The 17,404-nt window shown below is 44.5% G+C and overlaps 3 protein-coding genes across 6 annotated transcripts in view; 2 read left to right on the forward strand and 1 right to left on the reverse strand.

The window, feature by feature from the left end:
- Positions 1-8,860, forward strand: part of Ets65a (DNA-binding protein D-ETS-3) — an 88,320-nt gene extending 79,460 nt beyond the window's left edge. For 3 of the 4 annotated variants that reach the window (XM_076821454.1, XM_076821432.1, XM_076821444.1), the window contains 2 exons: positions 3,053-3,290; positions 6,006-8,860. In XM_076821454.1, coding sequence (XP_076677569.1) covers positions 3,053-3,290; positions 6,006-6,342 — 575 coding nt within the window. In that variant the 3' untranslated portion in view covers positions 6,343-8,860. The remainder of the gene's footprint in view (positions 1-3,052; positions 3,291-6,005) is intronic. The other variant, XR_013086546.1, reaches the window with a different exon arrangement.
- Positions 8,861-13,858: 4,998 nt separating this feature from the next.
- LOC143373679 (pyrimidodiazepine synthase) lies at positions 13,859-15,520 on the forward strand. Its single transcript, XM_076821145.1, has 5 exons — positions 13,859-14,171; positions 14,254-14,359; positions 14,553-14,796; positions 14,863-15,084; positions 15,186-15,520. Exons 1-5 carry the CDS (start codon positions 14,147-14,149, stop codon positions 15,315-15,317), a joined length of 729 nt encoding a protein of 242 aa, XP_076677260.1. The 5' UTR covers positions 13,859-14,146; the 3' UTR covers positions 15,318-15,520.
- A 906-nt stretch (positions 15,521-16,426) lies between these two features.
- On the reverse strand, positions 16,427-17,215 carry LOC143373694 (uncharacterized). Its single transcript, XM_076821170.1, has 2 exons — positions 17,039-17,215; positions 16,427-16,937 (listed from the first exon to the last, which is right to left on the reverse strand). The coding sequence occupies exons 1-2, from the start codon at positions 17,066-17,068 to the stop codon at positions 16,671-16,673; spliced, it is 297 nt and encodes a 98-aa protein (XP_076677285.1). The 5' UTR covers positions 17,069-17,215; the 3' UTR covers positions 16,427-16,670.
- Between the last annotated feature and the right edge of the window lie 189 nt (positions 17,216-17,404).

The raw sequence follows: 17,404 nt of genomic DNA on the forward strand, positions 1-17,404 counted from the left end.
CCACGAAATCGCAAAGAATATAAAAATTTCTTATAATTCTACTGTTGTGCACCGCGTGGTGACTTCGCTGGGCAATTGCGGGGGTTAGACACATGGAGTTCGTGAGCGATTAAGAGATTGGAATCTTCCGGGTGAACTTCAATAAAATTGTTATTTTATTGAACGAGGCGGGAGAACTTAGGCTGAGTTTACAAGACCGACGAGATCGCACTGATGCACCTTCTTCGAACTGAATTTTGCGAATTCCTTGATTTCTTAGATTTTGATTGTGTTATCTACCGAACAGGGTGTGGTCAAGGGGGGAGTTGAAGTGGAAGTTGTAGTTGAAGTAGAAGTGGAAGTGGAAGTGGAAGTGGAAGTGGAAGTGGAAGTGGAAGTGGAAGTGGAAGTGGAAGAGGAAGTGAAAGAGGAAGAGGAAGTGGAAGTGGAAGTGGAAGTGGAAGTGGAAGGGGAATTGGAAGTGAAAGAGGAGGTGGAGGTGGAGGTGGAGGTGGAGGTGGAGGTGGAGGTGAAGGTGGAGGTGGAAGTGGAACTGGAAGTGGAACTGGAAGTGGAACTGGAAGTGGAAGTGGAAGTGGAAGTGGAAGTGGAAGTGGAAGTGGAAGTGGAAGAGGAAGTGGAAGTGGAAGTGGAAGTGGAAGTGAAAGAGGAGGTGGAGGTGGAAGTGGAACTGGAAGTGGAACTGGAAGTGGAACTGGAAGTGGAACTGGAAGTAGAAGTGGAAGAGGAAGTGGAAGTGGAAATGGAAGTGGAAGTGGAAGTGAAAGTGAAAGAGGAGGTGGAGGTGGAGGTGGAGGTGGAGATGGAAGTGGAAGTGGAAGAGGAAGTGGAAGTGGAAGTGGAAGTGGAAGTGGAAGTGGAAGAGGAAGTGGAAGTGGAAGTGGAAGTGGAAGTGGACATGTACTTTAATATTTCCTCCTCGCTTCAGCTACAACACACGTCTCTAATATTCTACACTTTTCTTATTCAAATGTTTCACACCATTCGCAACACTAGGTACCTCCCTTTTAAACATTTTTCACGACCACATAACCCCCCTCCCCGAAAAAAAACACCTTAAAATCAGAATATCACTGCCCCCTTCTTACATTTCATCGAATCAGTATACGATTATCGCCGTGTCACGGTTGAAAGTTCGCCCACTGGCCAGCTGGGATTTGCATGAAATAAGGGGTGAATAACAAAGTTCGCGGAAACCACTGTCCCATGTAAATCGGTGTAAATTTTCGTCTGCGACAGAATAAACGTGGCGTGTAGCTGGTCTAGGGTGAAAGGGGCGAGATAACAGTGGCGGAGCGTAAAAGTTGGAACAGGGTCACTGGTATACGTCGACTTTCCCATTTTCTTTGCTGACCAGCAGGAGAAGATCACCCCTGACCCGAGAGAACAGTGGCGTTTCAGTATCTTCGCCGGGCCACCCCCCGCGCCCCACAGATAAATGGGTGTACCGCGCCCCTTGCCATTATTAACTTGTAAGTGAATTACCGTTCGATCGAAAGGCGATCACTCCGCCACGCATTTCAGGGGATTCATCGGGCGAAACGACCTTTGAGGTTGCAATTCATGGAGCCCATCCCCATCGTCCGCGTCTGCCCCCTCCGTCATAATCGAGCAAATGTACTTTTATGGCTGGCGTCTTGACCTAGCCGAGGTTCACATTTCCGCGATCCTCCGCTTCCTGTGCTTGTGGCGCTGGTCGTAGTTATTTCGAGGGGTCGAGAAGCTTATGGTTTCGTGGAGATTAAAGCTGTTATGAGCAAAAAAAGTTGAAATGTATTGAAGGGAGTAGGGTTAACGCGAGATAAAGTGGAGTAGATGAAAATAAAATATTTCGAACTTTCTCTGAAGTCACTCTGAAGTGATCACCCTGAACTCTCTTAAAAAGCATGTCAAGGAATACTGAAACGCTAAGTTAGTATGGGAAAAAAATAATTTGGAATTAAAGTTGATTTCTTGTGCTCGCCCTGAGATATTCATATTTTGTGAAACGCCAGCTGACGGCGGGGATGAAAACGTGACGCTCAGTTTCCCAGTGCCAACTCCGTCAGAAGACATTTCGCGTACGCCCTCTGCGCCACTCGGTCCGCCGTTCCTTCAATTGAAATTATTATGATCCAAACGAACTCCTATTCTATTGTAGGGTTGCGATTATATCCTTTTGTACGGGTTGTAGGGCACTCCAGGTCTGAGCGGCAGCGAACGACGCGGTGATGACGCATTGTAAGGCTTTTAAAGGGCGATACAGGGAGCACCGGGAAACAACCGTGTAATGGATAGGTATATATGGCTCGAGGAGGGGAAAAACGCTGGAACGGAGGAAGAAAAAATTACATTCGGCTCGGCTCGAGTATTCCGCGGGAATAAAAATTCACGCCAAGCTCCGCTCTCCCGGGCGAGCCCGGCTAGAACGCCGCACGTCCACGGGAATATCCGCGTTTTCCGCCTCGTGTCGCACGCGAGGGGCAAGTAACAACTAATTCCAGCAGTTCCGTGCCCCCGGAATCGCCCAATCTCCAAGTGAAAGTAATCTTCGGGGGTAGTTAAAGCGAGCCCTAAAAGTGAATTGCCCAGTCGTAGGTGAAGAAAAAGTTCCTTTCCAATGGTTAAGAGGAGACTAAGAGGGAATAGGTGTCGAGCTGCGTGATGTTTGATTGATTGGAGGAGGAATGATTTTGGCGTTGGGTGAAGTGGATTTTTTTGTTATTCGTAGCGGTATAGGTGTTGGAATAAGTTTATAGTGAAGTGGAAGGAATTGAAGTATGTTAAATCGAGAAGAACTGAACTTAGTCGAAGTAGGATATATCTTGACGAACCGAATCGTATCGAACTAGGTTGAATTAAGATGAATCGAATCGAAGTAGACGGGATCAAGACAAATTGAATGGCACTAGACAAAAGCAAGAAATAGTGAAACAATATCGAATCGAAGTAGAGGAAATCAAGACGAACCGGTTTGAATCGAAGTACATAGTCTAAGTTAAAGCGAATAGAAGAGTTCTGGGCTAGGTTTCTGACTAACCAGCATTGTTTTTTTTTTATCGATGATTTGCAGATCCATACCAAATGTTCGGAGCGACGAGCAGTCGGCTCGCGAGCTCCGGTTCCGGTCAGATCCAGCTCTGGCAATTCTTGCTCGAGCTACTGTCAGACTCGAGTAACGCCGCGTGCATTACGTGGGAAGGAACCAACGGCGAATTCAAGTTGACTGACCCTGACGAGGTGGCGAGACGCTGGGGCGAAAGGAAGTCCAAACCCAACATGAATTATGACAAATTGTCGAGGGCATTGAGGTGAGTGATGCGCTGTGCACTTTCAATCTTTCATCGAGTATTTGAACACGAATATAAAGACGAAGGCACGTATGCCACCCGATTTTCAATTTTTTTTCTATTTGATGTATAAGAGGCATTGATGATTCCCAAGAAGGTACTATAATTTCTGAATAAGTTGGGACACATATTAAATGATAGCAGTATTATGACAGCATGAACAAATATTCCCTTTATTCTCAATTATTCCGGACACTGTTACCTAAAACTAGTAAAGACCAACTCCATTCCACACTCAGTCCACTTTGTACTACTATTCCCTATCGTGTAGAGGAAAATCGAGCGGACGAGCGTAACAGCCATCCAAAAACAGAGCGAAAGAGAGACAAAAAGGGGGAAAGGAGAAAAATCCATCAAACGCCAACATTTAATGGGTAAACGTTCGCGTCGAAGATCCAGGGAGAGAGAGAAAGTAAATTCGTTCGGGGGCGGAGGCCAGGGGGAGGGAAATTTCAATCACCGACAGTCAGACCGACGGCAGACGCGGCTATTATTTTTCGATCAGATCGACTGATTATATTACGCGACTGCTTGCTCGTTCGCCCCCTACACCTCCGCCGCCTTTCTCACTCCACTCTCCTCGCAACTTTACCCAGCTCTCCTTTCCTCTGAGCTACTCTGCTCTGTTCTACTATCCTTTCCTTTGCTCCCTTCTGATCTACTCTACTCTCCTTTCCCTTGCTCTATTTTGCTCTATTCTACTCTGCTATCATCTCTAATCTGCGATCTTCTACTCTGCTTTTCTCTGCCAATCTTCTGCTCTACTCTACTCTCCTTTCCTTTGCTCTCTTTTGCACTATTCTACTCTGCTATCATCTCCAATCTGCGTTCTTCTACTCTGTTTTTCTCTGCCAATCTTCTGCTCTACTCTACTCTCCTTTCCTTTGCTCTCTATTGCTCTATTCTACTCTGCTATCATCTCTAATCTGCGTTCTTCTACTCTGTTTTTCTCTATCAATCTTCTGCTCTACTGTACTCTCCTTTGCTCTATTCTACTCTGCTATCATCTCTAATCTGCGTTCTTCTACTCTGTTTTTCTCTGTCAATCTTCTCCTCTCCTATCTTCTCTGCTTTGGTCTGCTCTGCTCTGCTCTGCTCTGCTCTGCTCTGCTGTGCTCTGCTCTGCTGTGCTCTACTCTGCTCTACTCTACTCTACTCTACTCTACTCTACTCTACTCTAGTCTACTCTACTCTACTTTACTCTACTCTACTCTACTCTACTCTACTCTACTCTACTCTACTCTACTCTACTCTACTCTACTCTACTCTACTCTACTCTACTCTACTCTACTCTACTCTACTCTACTCTACTCTACACTACTCTACTCTCTTCTACTCTAGTCTAATCTAATTTAATCTCCTCTCCTCTACTCGCTACGACTCCACTTTATTCTACTCAACTCTACACTACCCCCTCCCCACTGCAACCGCCGCGAAAAAGTTTCGAGCCCGCACGGCCGTAACTCGGCGAAAAGCCGCGTTTCCGTCGCCGCGGAAGCGGCGTCGTTATCGGCCCCGGCAAATAGAATTTATTAAATAAGACTCGGGCGAACCAACCCCGAGAATTTTTACAACCCGCCCCCACCAGACCTCCGGCACGCCATTTCGCGCCGGTGCCTTCGTAAATCGCGAGTTTATGGCGGGACGCGGTCTGGCTCGATCATATCTCACCACGCGCGAAACCGCGAAAGGGAAAAAAATAAAGGAATCGCGCACGGGGGTTGGATGTGCATACTTCGCCCGACCGCGAATAAAAGTGTACGTTTATCTCTGGAATCTCTGAGACAGGGTGGTTGCTTGATTTCGTTCCGATGGGACTTTATAAACTTCGGATATTTTACGGGGTACTGTGAGTAGCTGCTGGATCCAGTCTTTCTTGGCGCACTGATGGTATTTTCGCTGTAAAATGCGAGAGACTAGATGACAAAAAATGCATTTTACGTTCAGCCTCTACGATGAACATTTCATAACACCGCAGTATATCTACCAGTCCATTCTGTTCTAAAATTTAAAACCCTAGGGTGTATAAGAATGTGACCAAATAAGTACAGCCTTACAAAACACACCTAACAACACACTCACTATCTTATATCTTCAAGAACATCATTTTGCACACCATGGTAACGCTTTAAACATTCTAAAATGTTAAAAAATGCCCCTTTAAGTCAATCCACCCAGCCATCGTATCTAACTGTGGTGGATTTTCGGCCTCTGTCGAGAAGGACCCTCAGGGCCCTATCTTCCAAAAAAAATATAATTTTATCCAAACACTATATTTTGTTCTGCTACCTATAATATTCACACCACACGCACAGTTTATTTGTAATTCTTTTATGAATACAGGGTGTCCCAGAGCGTTTGCCACCTGGGCCTCTTTCCTTAAATCCGCCACCGCGTCGTGCCCATCTGTAAACTTCTGTACAAAGCGTAGAAGCCCGACTTGCTCGGTTTGTTCCCAAATTAAACATTCAGAGACCGCCAGTCGATACCTCCCATGCTATTCGCAAATACGGGGAACGCTTCGAGACCCGTGCACGGCATTCAAATCTCTCTGCGTGAAAGCACGCCGTCGCGAATTCGTGCCGCGGCATGAAACATTATCCCCAAAAAGTCTCGAGCCTCCAGGCAAAGGGACAAGCAGACCCTCTGCACCGAGCAGGTCTCCTCTGGTTGCAGGTACTACTACGACAAGAACATCATGACGAAGGTGCACGGGAAGAGGTACGCGTACAAATTCGACTTCCAGGGGTTGGCGGCAGCGACGCAGCCGGCGGCGGCCGACCCGGCCGCATACAAGTACCAGAGCGAGCTGTTCATGTCGGGGTACGGGCACGCGAAGCTGAACCTGATGCCCCCGCCGGCGGCCTCCGTCTCGGTCTCCGTTCCCGGGGGCCTGTTCCAATCGGCGTCCAGCTACTGGTCCACCAGCCCGGGCGCGAACCTATACGCGGGCCACCACACGGCCTCCGGCCACGTGCCGCCTCATCTGGGCACCTATCCACACTACGCATGACCCACCGCCGAGCACTGGGGCGCCCTGGGCACGCCACGCTGAACGACTTTCTACCCGTGAGAATTAAGAGACCGTCTACGCGGTGAACGCGCGCCGTCGGCCGCCTCGCGGGCTTCCAAGTTGGTCGCGCTCGCTGCTATCTGCTCACAGTGATGATGTACAGTCAGCTCCTTCGATTCTGCCCACGCCACTGCGCTTTGGGCTCCACTTCACGTGATTTGCTCTTTTTGGGAACATTTCTACGATCTTTCGCGAACATGGTTTAGAGTTTTGGGCATCGCCGCGGCAGAGGTTCTCCTTCAGAGCACTTCTGTTTCGTGTGGAAATATCACTGTGGCTGAACCCCCATTATTTTTAGTATAGTGTGCTTGTCATAATTATACAAATTATTACGGTCTGCTGCGTTTGGGCTGATACAGCTTAAGTAACGCCAAGGGTAAATGTAAAGTAATTTTTATTGCAACGAACTTGAAGAAGATTATGATTTTGTCACTAATTAAATTTCTGTGCAAGCACTGTATACAACCCATGCATCGGTGATCTCGTTTGGGTTCAGCTACGCTAATATTTCCTTAAGGGGGAAGCCACTGTGACGGTCGAAAATAAAGGCTATTTTCAAGGCATTCTTTTATAATGAAATGTAACTTTTTTACGAAAAATCTTTATTACTAATTGAAAATACGTATATTTAACTAATATTGTATGCTTCTAGATTGAAAAAATTTTGGGTAGTATGGCGACTACATACGATAACGTTAGGCTCTGCAAAAAAAAATTAGAAAACAGTCGGTCGTGCAACTTTCCAACGTTTGCTCGGAATTGAAAAATTCGAACGTTTTCTTAAAGTATATTACAATAGCTTCAGTGAAGCGTACAGATTTAAAGAAATATTAATTTTTGAAGAAATGGCGAACTTTGAAAGAAAAGGTATCAAAAATCAATATGTTCTTTCAATGTTACAGTTAAATGAATTATTCGATCCGAACACTGGTACGCTTCATTGAACATAATTTTATTACGAATATTCCCTGAAAATTTCAAGTGAATCCGATAAAAATTGACCGAGTTATTAATCCGCCGGTTTGAAAAATGTCGTTTCGAGATAATCGCGATTAAAGTTTTGAAAGAAGTTATTTTCTGCAACTCAAAGACCGCAGTTGTATACGGTCTCGTCGTGGCCAGTGATTCTCTACCTAGTTTTAAACAATATATAAGCTCATAATCCCTGTTATTAGATACATTTGGATTCGTGGACATAAACTTTTCGAGCGATTGTCACCAAGTTTTACCTATGCGTGCACTCGATTATGAGTGGTGCTACCTACACAAAACCTTCCGTAGCTCCCAGAATATTTCGAGATCCGCTTTGAAATTGTGCAGGAATATTTTTGAGACCCGAAATATTATGAAAACGCGCGAAAAGAAAAATCGGGAAAAGAAATTTTCACTATGGCTTGCCCCCTTAAGAAATACCGTAGAAATGTTTGCGAGAAAAAGGGCAATCTTGTGACGTGGACCACTGTAAAAGGCACGCGGACACAATCGAATGAGCTGACTGTACACTCTGCTCGTTCGATTCTGACTCCTCTAACACACGCATGGCGGCCAATAACGCACTTCACACGGCAGATATTCGTCTCGGAAATATTTCTACAGTATTTCTTGAATATGGTTTCGAACAGAGATTCTCAACCTGTGGGTCACAAGCCCCCAGTGGGTCGCGAAGTGATTTCTGGAAGGGTCACCATAGTTTTTGGGGTTTTTTCTTTTTAATATTATTAAGTTAGAATTATATTCTGAAATAGCTATTTTTAATGTGTTTTCTTTACCTCGTTAAATTTACCTTACCTTATAGGGAGGAGGGGGGGTTGCAAGTTATTTGAATATCATAAAAAGGGATCGCGACTCAAAAAGAGTTGGGAAACACTGGTTTAGAGGAAAGCTGTAAGCTATATTCATGAAGTGTTGTAGAAGAGTTCTCGAAACAAGCGCCGACCATGTGAAGTGAGCTACTGGCAGCCATGCATCTGTGTTGGAGCGAGCAGAATCGAGTGAGCTCAATGTACTGGGTGTCCAATAACCAATAGTACAGGAGGAGAACGATGATTGTACGTGAAAAGATAAGTCGAAAATATAGGGTAAATTTTTTTGGTAACTGCTTTTTGAGAAGATTGAGCTTGGAGTTTGATTGGGTACGCGTGCATTGAAGACTACTTGGTGGTGTGTAAGGAGAACACTGATCGCCTAGGTGTATAGCTGGACTTTAAACTGGATTTTCTAAAAAATGAAGCGAGTTACGAAAAAAATTTATTCTATGATTTTGATGAATTTCTCCGAGTAGAATCGTGGTTCTTCTATTTGTAGCATTGGTAATGGAATGCCTTGTACGCATTGTCGATGGTAGAAACAATCGACGTAAAAGGGCGACCGTCATTTCAAGAAGTCTCGTTCACGGCCGACGGTACGCTCGAATTATTGTAAGAACATTGTAAATACAATATAATGGATTACGTAAGTACAGGGTGCGTTCACAAGACGATTCTCGTCCGACGTTTTATTCAGACCAACTACCCGCGGTAAACAAAAAAATAATGTAGGTAACTCAAAAATGGGGCATCCCTTTACAATCATTTGCGATACGAACTTAATTATTTAATTATTCCCTTATTCAGTTACTCTAACAGCTATACAAACCCAAAGGGTGATATTAATTCAGATATTGAAACGAGACTTTAAAAAGTCAAACGTCACAAGCCGCTGCGTACAGAAAAATTTGAGAGAATCGACTGTTGCAACTAATATTATCGAAACGAAAAATTTAGTCATTCTCTATTCGTGTGAGTGAAAACGAAGTTGTAACTTTTACCCACCCAACGGGCCCCTTAGGTCAGGGGTCGGCAACTCGGGACTTAAGAGGAGCCAAAAAGTCGTAAAATACACATTTTTTATTTAGAAGAGCCATAGAAATTTAATAACACAAAAATACCTCTTTGGTAACCAAATATGCAACAATCATGCGATACGCCAAAGCCATTGTGATTACAAATTTACAGTAGGTATATTAATTCAAATTAGGTGGCGGAGACTTTGCAAATTTTTCCATTCCTTCAAGTATCAAAAGAGCCATATTTAAATACCCAAAGAGACATATATTGCCGAGCCCTGCCTTAGGTGTACCTCAAGGGTCTAATTATTTCCAGGACAACTACAGTCTCGAGATCCATTCAACCCTCCCCCACTCGATACGAGATATTTCATCCCCAAACCCCCGAAAAACGTAAGAACCTATTTCCCCTGTGCAGCATCCTCAGACCACAATTCATAGCTCTAAGATAAACCGTATGTCGAGAATCCTCCTGTCCAGAAGAACGTCGCCCTGTACAAGGAACAACAAACCGGCGTACTTCCGTAGAGAGACGTCGGCACTTCCGACTGGATGGAATCGAACATGCACATTTAAAGGCGAGGGGACAGTTTTATATCGTTTGCTAAATAATCATCGAATTGAAAAAAAAAAGTAAAGGAACGAGATGAAATTGGGGGTACTCCGGTCTCAGAGTGGAGACGCACTAAGACGTCGCGACGCCGCTTACCGATCACAAAGCGCTCAAGAATGTGTACATGTTCGATTCGGGCCATGGGCAATGCGTGTATTATAAACTCTTTTAACTTATTTGTTACATAACGAAGTACAGATAGAGGAACCGCATCTCACCGTTCGCAAGCACCGTCACGAGGTTGGCGAACGTTCGGGAGAGCCGGACGACCGAGGCTTCCTTTTCGGGGAAAGCGTTCGCAGGCTGGTGAACGGCTTGGACGATATGGTTTCGCGGCGAGCGGTCGTGAGACTGTATCGGAAACGGCACGGCAGTGGCTGTGTCTTAGCCGCGAGTGGCCAACGAAAATTTCGAGTCTGATCAGTTTAACCAGTGATCGTCTAATTGCACCGAAAGAGGCTCGCTAGGTGTTTAGTTTCGTTGACCTGGGAGTAGTGGAAATTTCTCTCGCGCAACGTGTCTCAATTGGCGAAGTAGCTCGTCCGGTATTCCACGCTGTATCCTTCGATTCTTTCACACCTGAGTCAAGCCTATAAGTAGAAGAAGAAGAAGAAGAAGTAGAAGAGGGTGTAAGAGGGTTGAAGGAGCCTTCGTCTCCTCTTTTCACCAGTACAAAATGGAAACAAAGATGAAGACAGTAAGGACACAAGCAATAAGAAGTACCTGGGTCCTAGATCTATAATCGCCCGGAAAATAGCAATCCCAGGTCGACTAAAAATATTTACAGGTATACTGGGCAATAGTGAGGTTCCCAGGTCCAAGTAGAAGGTGGAAGAATGAACGCAATCCATCCCACAGTGCAAACTACGTGTTGGCAGTGATCGGAGGTTTGGCAAGCGACCTAGTAGCAAACTAACGAGTGATTATCATGTGTCTGGCAATGAAAGACCTCTCGCGAACTCCTTCCTCAACCACCCCCTCCGCCGACTCCTAAATACCTACCTCGCTACAGCTCGGTGTACCAGCCAAGCGCGCGCTCGTGCCGCAAGCATTCGAGATGGAAAAGTACAACGTCGAGTCATATCAGAAGCCAAGCGCGAGACTTCGAAGAGCAGCGCCCAGCGTCGTTTCCCACAGCGATCGGCCGAGAGATGCGGTCGCTCTATCTACGTACGAAACGCGGGGTGGATCGGCGGCCATTTTGCGGGCGACGCGCAGGGAGAGAGCGCGGCCGACGGCGAGCCACCCCGCCGCGAAAGGTGTACCTCTGTCGAAGAAGCGTAACTCCTTTAAGTCGTATACTGTATCATACCATTCGTAAGACCTAAGCATCCCTAGAATTACTCTAAACGACTAGCGTAACCGTGACCCCGTCGGGCGCTCCGCGGGACCGGCGACGATCGTTCGCGAGAAGGTAGGGAGGGAGCGAAGAACGATCCGCATTCGTCCGAGTCCTGAGCCACAATATCCCCAGAGCCGACTCCGCGGAGCGTCGACGGGCTCTAATGTAGATAGGGTGTTTTCATGTGTAGCGACCTAGGCGTGTAGAGGACATAGTCTTAGCGCGTGAGTGCGTGTCACGTGTGGGAGGAAGATCGAGAGGGAGCGAAAGAGGACGGAAGAATGATCATAGCGCGAATGTGGCGTGTCTGGTTGAGATTTTCAAGCTTCGGAAGGGGGATGACGATGACGACGATGACGCTGATGAGAATGAGGGACGAGAGGGCGAACGACAGGGATGTCTGACACTAGCATAGACCGCGTTAGGCTAGGTAGATAAGCGACCCCTTCGCGCTGCGGGAGAGGGATGGAGAGAACAGCGAATTTTAGTCGGAGGTCGGAGGTTCGAGGCCGGAGACCATCAGCGAAAGAAGCGGGAGGAGGAAGGGCGCAGGAGGTGGCGCGGACGAAGAGGAGACACAGCGGAACTCGTGGGTGGGTGGGTGAAGGGGGCGCTGTTGTTGTTCTTGTTGTCGTGCGCTTGTATTAAAGTCGCCATGTTCTAATTAAACGTGCCGGCGGGGTTGTATCAGTCGTCGGCAAAATCAATGCGCCTCTCTGTGTCTCTTTGGCATCTGTGCGCGTACCTGCACGCGTGCACGTGTGCAGGGAAGCGGTAACGAGCGCGTAGCCGCGCCGCGCGAGAAAAAAACTGACGAACGTCTCCGTCCCTCCCGCGACGTAAACGAGGCCCAGGGAAATAGGAGGCGGACAAAAGGAAAGGAGTGGAGACACAAAGGATAGCAGCGGCACCGGAGCAGGGGGGCGAGAGGCTCTCGGGGAAGGGATGGAGAATGAAACGGGAAAAGGGCGATGGAGAAGGAGAAGAAGAAGGAGAAGAAGAAGGCGAAGAAGAAGAGAGAGGAAAGGAAGAAGCAACACGAGGGTAGGTCAGCGTTGGTTGTCGGCGGTTGGCGAATTGGTCGGGTTGCCATGGAGAACGCAGGGGTATTCCCTGGATTCGGGACCGCCCCAACGGGAAACCCCCATTCGGGAAATTCGTGGCGTCGCCAAAGCTGCCGGAGGTTTAGCTTGCCTCGGCTAATCGATTCTGCTACCAATCAGCGCCCGCGCCGTTCCTCCTGATCCTCATCCCCCGTACACCTCGCCCCACGACCCCAGCAACCACCCCCGGAGGCCTCCTTCGCCATCGTCCCACCCCGCCGACCCTGCAACCCGTATCTCCAGCTACGCGTGTCCTTCGCGCCACCACTTATCCATCAAGCCCCGACCGTCTGGTCCTCCGTGTGTACGGTTATTACCACTGGATAGTAGCTGGGCCTTGATAGAGGTTGAGTGGCGGCCAATAGACGCTTCAACCACCCCCATTCGAGCCTTTCTCTCGCGTCAAGGTGCAAGTCGTTTAAAGAAGAACGACCTGAAACGAGTTAAGAGCGATTAACCCTTTTGGCGCTGGGACTTCAAAGCTGGACACATGTCGCGTGCGGATGTGTTTAACTGGGTAATGGTAAGCATGCTCGTTGGACGCCGATGGGCGTTGAACGCGTGGAACGCATCGGGAGGTCGTTTGGAAGGGTATATAGATTTATATGTTATGTTAGAGTTATATGTGTATATTGGAAATTCATTTGGGGGCTGTATAATGTGAGATTTCAAGGCGGTTGATAATTAAATTCAGAGTACACGATAGTATATAGGGAGTACTGAGAAAAATATATTTTTAATTTGTGATATGAATTTTTTTCTAAGAGGAACATTTACGATAGAGATTGTTGGTGGAAGAGCAAGATAGTTATTAACTTATATTCTATTTCTAACTTTCTCCTCTTTACAAAAGCAAAATAGTGATTTCACAAATATTGAGATTTCTCTAATTAAACACTATTTCTTTCCATTTTCCTAAGAAAAGAACGCTGCTTCCCATGAAAATTTATAGAATATCAAGTACGAAGTGAACTACTTAGCCATTTCTAAGTTTGAATAAACTTTGGGATCTATTATAATTCAACTTCTTTTCAGTCAAGGTAATAACAATTTCATCACTATAAGTTAAAATGAACCTACAAACTAATGAGCAATAGTGATTAGTAATACATATCACGAATCTATCGATAATACAAAAATTGTTCGTTCTACTTCCCGCGTAAATCGAAATACATTCCTCACCATCCTAGCTACAGATGCTACTTTAAGATCTCACAAGAACATATTCAAGATCTCTATTCTTCATACGTACATTCTCCAAGGTACTATCCACAATCCCCAGCTATTTGAGCTGCATAAAATCAATTAAAACTCTTTCACATACCTCCAAGAGACGTATATAATAACAGCACCCTCGCAACACTTTCAAATTTTCAAAAGCACTACGATGGCGCCACTATCCCGTCGTGCAACCTAACCTTCAACCACCAAACGTTCCCACATTCCCACAAACCTCGAATTTTCTTCACTAGCCACTAGAATCTTTCTTCCCCAATGTTGCCAGCCATTCACCTAACGTACCTTTTCGAATTTCCACAATCGAATATTTTCCCATTGCCCGGAAAACCGGGAAAAAATGGATGACTTGTTTCAAACAAATCTCTCAATCAATGTAACCCGATTTCTTACAAAACCCGTTCCACTGATAACAAAAAAGATATGTAATCTTCAAAAGTACGTGTTCGCAATTTCTGGAGCGATCTGTCGCCGATTGACTCCAGATAACCTGCGCCTGAAAACCTAGATCATCGCTATTTATTATACCGACTTGCTCACAAGGAAATCTGAAACGTTATCGGGTTAAGTATCTCGCGTTCACACGTTGGATCTTTTCGAAAGTCTCCAGTTCCATCGAAACGAAGATGAGTTCGAAACATCTGGCTGCCGGTATGATCGTGTTACTACGATCCAGAATTAACGTACTTACAAAAGTAATCTCTTCAATTTCTTTAATGCCACCGTTCTCCAGGAGCCGTGGCCCCGCCCTTCGTCCGCGGAAAAATACGCTTGTACAGTATGCGATTTTGCCCCTACGCGCAGAGAATTCACCTGGTGCTCGATGCGAAACGTATACCGTGAGTAAAGTGATTCCGCAACATGGTGCATCAATAAATTTTATATTCTCTTCCTTTTGTTTTATATGGCAGCCATTTTTTTTACCCTGAGGAACATAATTGCTCGATACATATTTCCCATTTATTTTTCGATATATTATTTGCAGCTTTTAGTTCCAGCACTTTCAATTCTAACACTGCTCTGCGGTTGCAGGTACAACGTTGTTTATGTAAATCTGACACACAAACCTGAGTGGCTGCTGGAGAAGAGTCCGTTGGGTAAAGTTCCTTGCATAGAGTTGGAGGAGGGCGAAACACTGTACGAGAGTCTTGTCATCGCTGAATACTTAGATGAAGCTTATCCACAGAATAAACTTTATCCGAAGGATCCTTTAGCCAAAGCTAAAGATAAGCTATTGATCGATAAATTCAATTCTATCATAAGCACTATGTACAAGGTACGTGTGTTTTCGATACGCGATTCTTATTGTAAGAGCGTTTACTACAAAAGGCTTTTATTCCAGATGTACCAGAGTTTGTCCACAGACCGTGATTTATTTAACGAAGCTCTGACTAGGCTGGACGTCTTCGAGAACGAACTGGCGAAGAGAGGAACGCCTTACTTCAGTGGCAAGTCCCCTGGAATGTTGGATTTCATGATATGGCCGTGGTGGGAGAGGGTGGATATAATTAAAGTCTTGCGTGGAGATCAATTTGTTATACCTCGTGATCGGTTTAAGAGGCTGGTAAGCCTAAGCTTTATTTGAGGAATTGGGTATAAACTCGCTGCGTCTTTAAAATGGGGGGGACATCCCTGTTATTGTAAATGTACTATTTGTGATTCCAGTTGGAATGGAGGTCTGCTATGAAAGAGAATGCTGCTGTTCAACACAGTTACTTGGATACAGAGGTCCATGCTAAATACATGCAGAGTCGTATTGCTGGAACACCACAATACGATTTAGTCGCTGCACTGTAATATACTCTGACTGTGCTTGTAAGATAAATATAATATATTCCACTCAAAGGGCGACAGTACTCACAATGTTCGATATAAGACTAATATAAATAAAGCGTTTAATTTTTTATTGTTGATGAAACAACTCTGACGATTACGTTATATTATAAAAGATTGTACTTATATAATGAACTAAAGGAATTATACATTATTTTCATTATAAATATGGCATTAACCAGTTTATTGTCCCTGATTTTGAGAATTTTTTAAGCGAGTATAGTGAATGGAATACAAAATTTGACCGAAGGCCTTTATTGTACATATCTTGAAGTATGATCAATTTTTTTTAAAATTTTTTAATAGAAAATGGCGGCGCCGCAGGGCAACAGAAGAAGCTTCTTCTGAAAAACAGGGTTCCGCGGCCGGAAAGATTTCTACTTCAATTTTTTACCTAGAACAGAAAACCGAAAATTGTTTACTTCTATATAAGATTGTCTCGGGAAGTACACAAGGAAAATAAAAAATACTGTCTTTTGTAAGAATGGTGCGTGATTGAACAAAAAGTTTCAACAATTTCGAGGTTGTGGCAGTTCCGTGTTTGGTTCAATCACACACCATTCGTACAAAAATCAGTATTTTTTAATCTCCTCGTGTACATCCCGAGATAATCTTAAATAGAACTAAAAAAATTTCAGTTTTTTGTTCTAGGTCCAAAATTGAAGGAGAAATCTTTCCGGGCCACAGAACACTGTTTTTCAGAAGAAGCATCTTTTGTTGAACTGTTGCGTCGCCATTTTATTTTAAGAAAATTTTAAAAAAATTGAGATCATACTTCAAGGTGTGTGCAATAAAGGCCTTCAAACAAATTTTGTATTCTATTCACTATACTCGCATAAAAAATTCTGAAAATCAGGCTGCCTTTCCAGCCTCTACAGTGGCATTACCCCTTAAATGTCTGCAGCGTCTGGTTATTCAGCTTGGAAATCTAATTCTATGAAGAAAATTCTGTTAGTACCGAACACATGGTAAAACAGTTTTTAATAAATATTTGCAAGCGATTAACAGAAGTGCCATGTTCTGTTATTAGCTTTACTTGGGTTGAAGGCAGCAAACTAAACTTTCAAATGATGATAGATTTATAATATTATTTGGTCCAATGGCTTCAAGTACAACACGTACAAGTAGCATACAAAGACTGACGATACAAAAACGAGAAAACCGTCATACAGCAAATTCCACATTCGTTTGAATGGCAGTCAACGAGCATAAAACAACTTACGTACAATTACAGTATTAATATAAATATAAAACAATGCTCCATCGTTACATTCATACAATATTCTTCACAGCAAGTAGGCAATTAAAGATATTAAATTATAACTTTCCATAAAGCATCAAATACAACCCGTAGAACAGAAAACATGCAAAAATCAAACTCGCTGCTACCATGAACGACTTTGTGTTCTGCTTCCTTAAGCCCTGCAGCTTTTCTTCGTTCTTCTTAAGTACATCCTTAACTTCCTCCAACTCTGACTCCAGCCGCTCTCTATTCTCCATCGTGAGCAGCTTCGTTTTCAGTCTTTTCTCAAGTACATCCACTCTGTACAGAGAATCTTTCAAAGCGTCCTCCACCTTCTGTACCTGAGTGCACACACTGAGTGTTGTAAAAATCGCAAGACCAGGTTAAGATAAGATATCGCACGTATTGAAGAATTCAGTTTAATTCTCGTTTTCGGCTGTACCTTTACCATAATCGACTCCTCCTGCGTCATTTTCTCAAGAAATATGTACAGTTCCCTGTTATGTTAAATAAAAACTCTCGATTGCATTTCAAGCACACGCTCTGACGTTTCCCTGTGTCAGATGCACGTGCACGTGTTCTTACGATACTGTGCCAAATACAAAATGGCGGCACTAAGGATATACATTATCACAAAATGGAAATTCGTAGGCCGATTTTTTATCGCTAACTGCTATTTTTCTGTGAATATTGTCTATATATATTATTGTTTATTGGGAGTCGATAATTTACTTAGAAGTTTAATACTCGAGCTACGTAAATTACAGAGGAATGTATTTCTTGGTGTTCGATCAGTGATAACATTTCC

The sequence above is a fragment of the Andrena cerasifolii genome, chromosome 1 (genome assembly GCF_050908995.1).
Source record: "Andrena cerasifolii isolate SP2316 chromosome 1, iyAndCera1_principal, whole genome shotgun sequence".
Taxonomy (NCBI): Eukaryota; Metazoa; Arthropoda; class Insecta; order Hymenoptera; family Andrenidae; genus Andrena; species Andrena cerasifolii.

Excerpts from the sequence above, each read along its gene's own strand:
- LOC143373679 (XM_076821145.1), top strand. The coding sequence starts at position 14,147 with ATGAGTTCGAAACATCTGGCTGCCG. Across the intron at positions 14,172-14,253 it reads TTCGAAACATCTGGCTGCCG|GAGCCGTGGCCCCGCCCTTC; the intron begins GTATGATCGTGT and ends ACCGTTCTCCAG. Across the intron at positions 15,085-15,185 it reads GTGATCGGTTTAAGAGGCTG|TTGGAATGGAGGTCTGCTAT; the intron begins GTAAGCCTAAGC and ends TTGTGATTCCAG.
- LOC143373694 (XM_076821170.1), bottom strand. The coding sequence starts at position 17,068 with ATGACGCAGGAGGAGTCGATTATGGTAAAG. Across the intron at positions 16,938-17,038 it reads AGGAGTCGATTATGGTAAAG|GTACAGAAGGTGGAGGACGC; the intron begins GTACAGCCGAAA and ends GTGTGCACTCAG.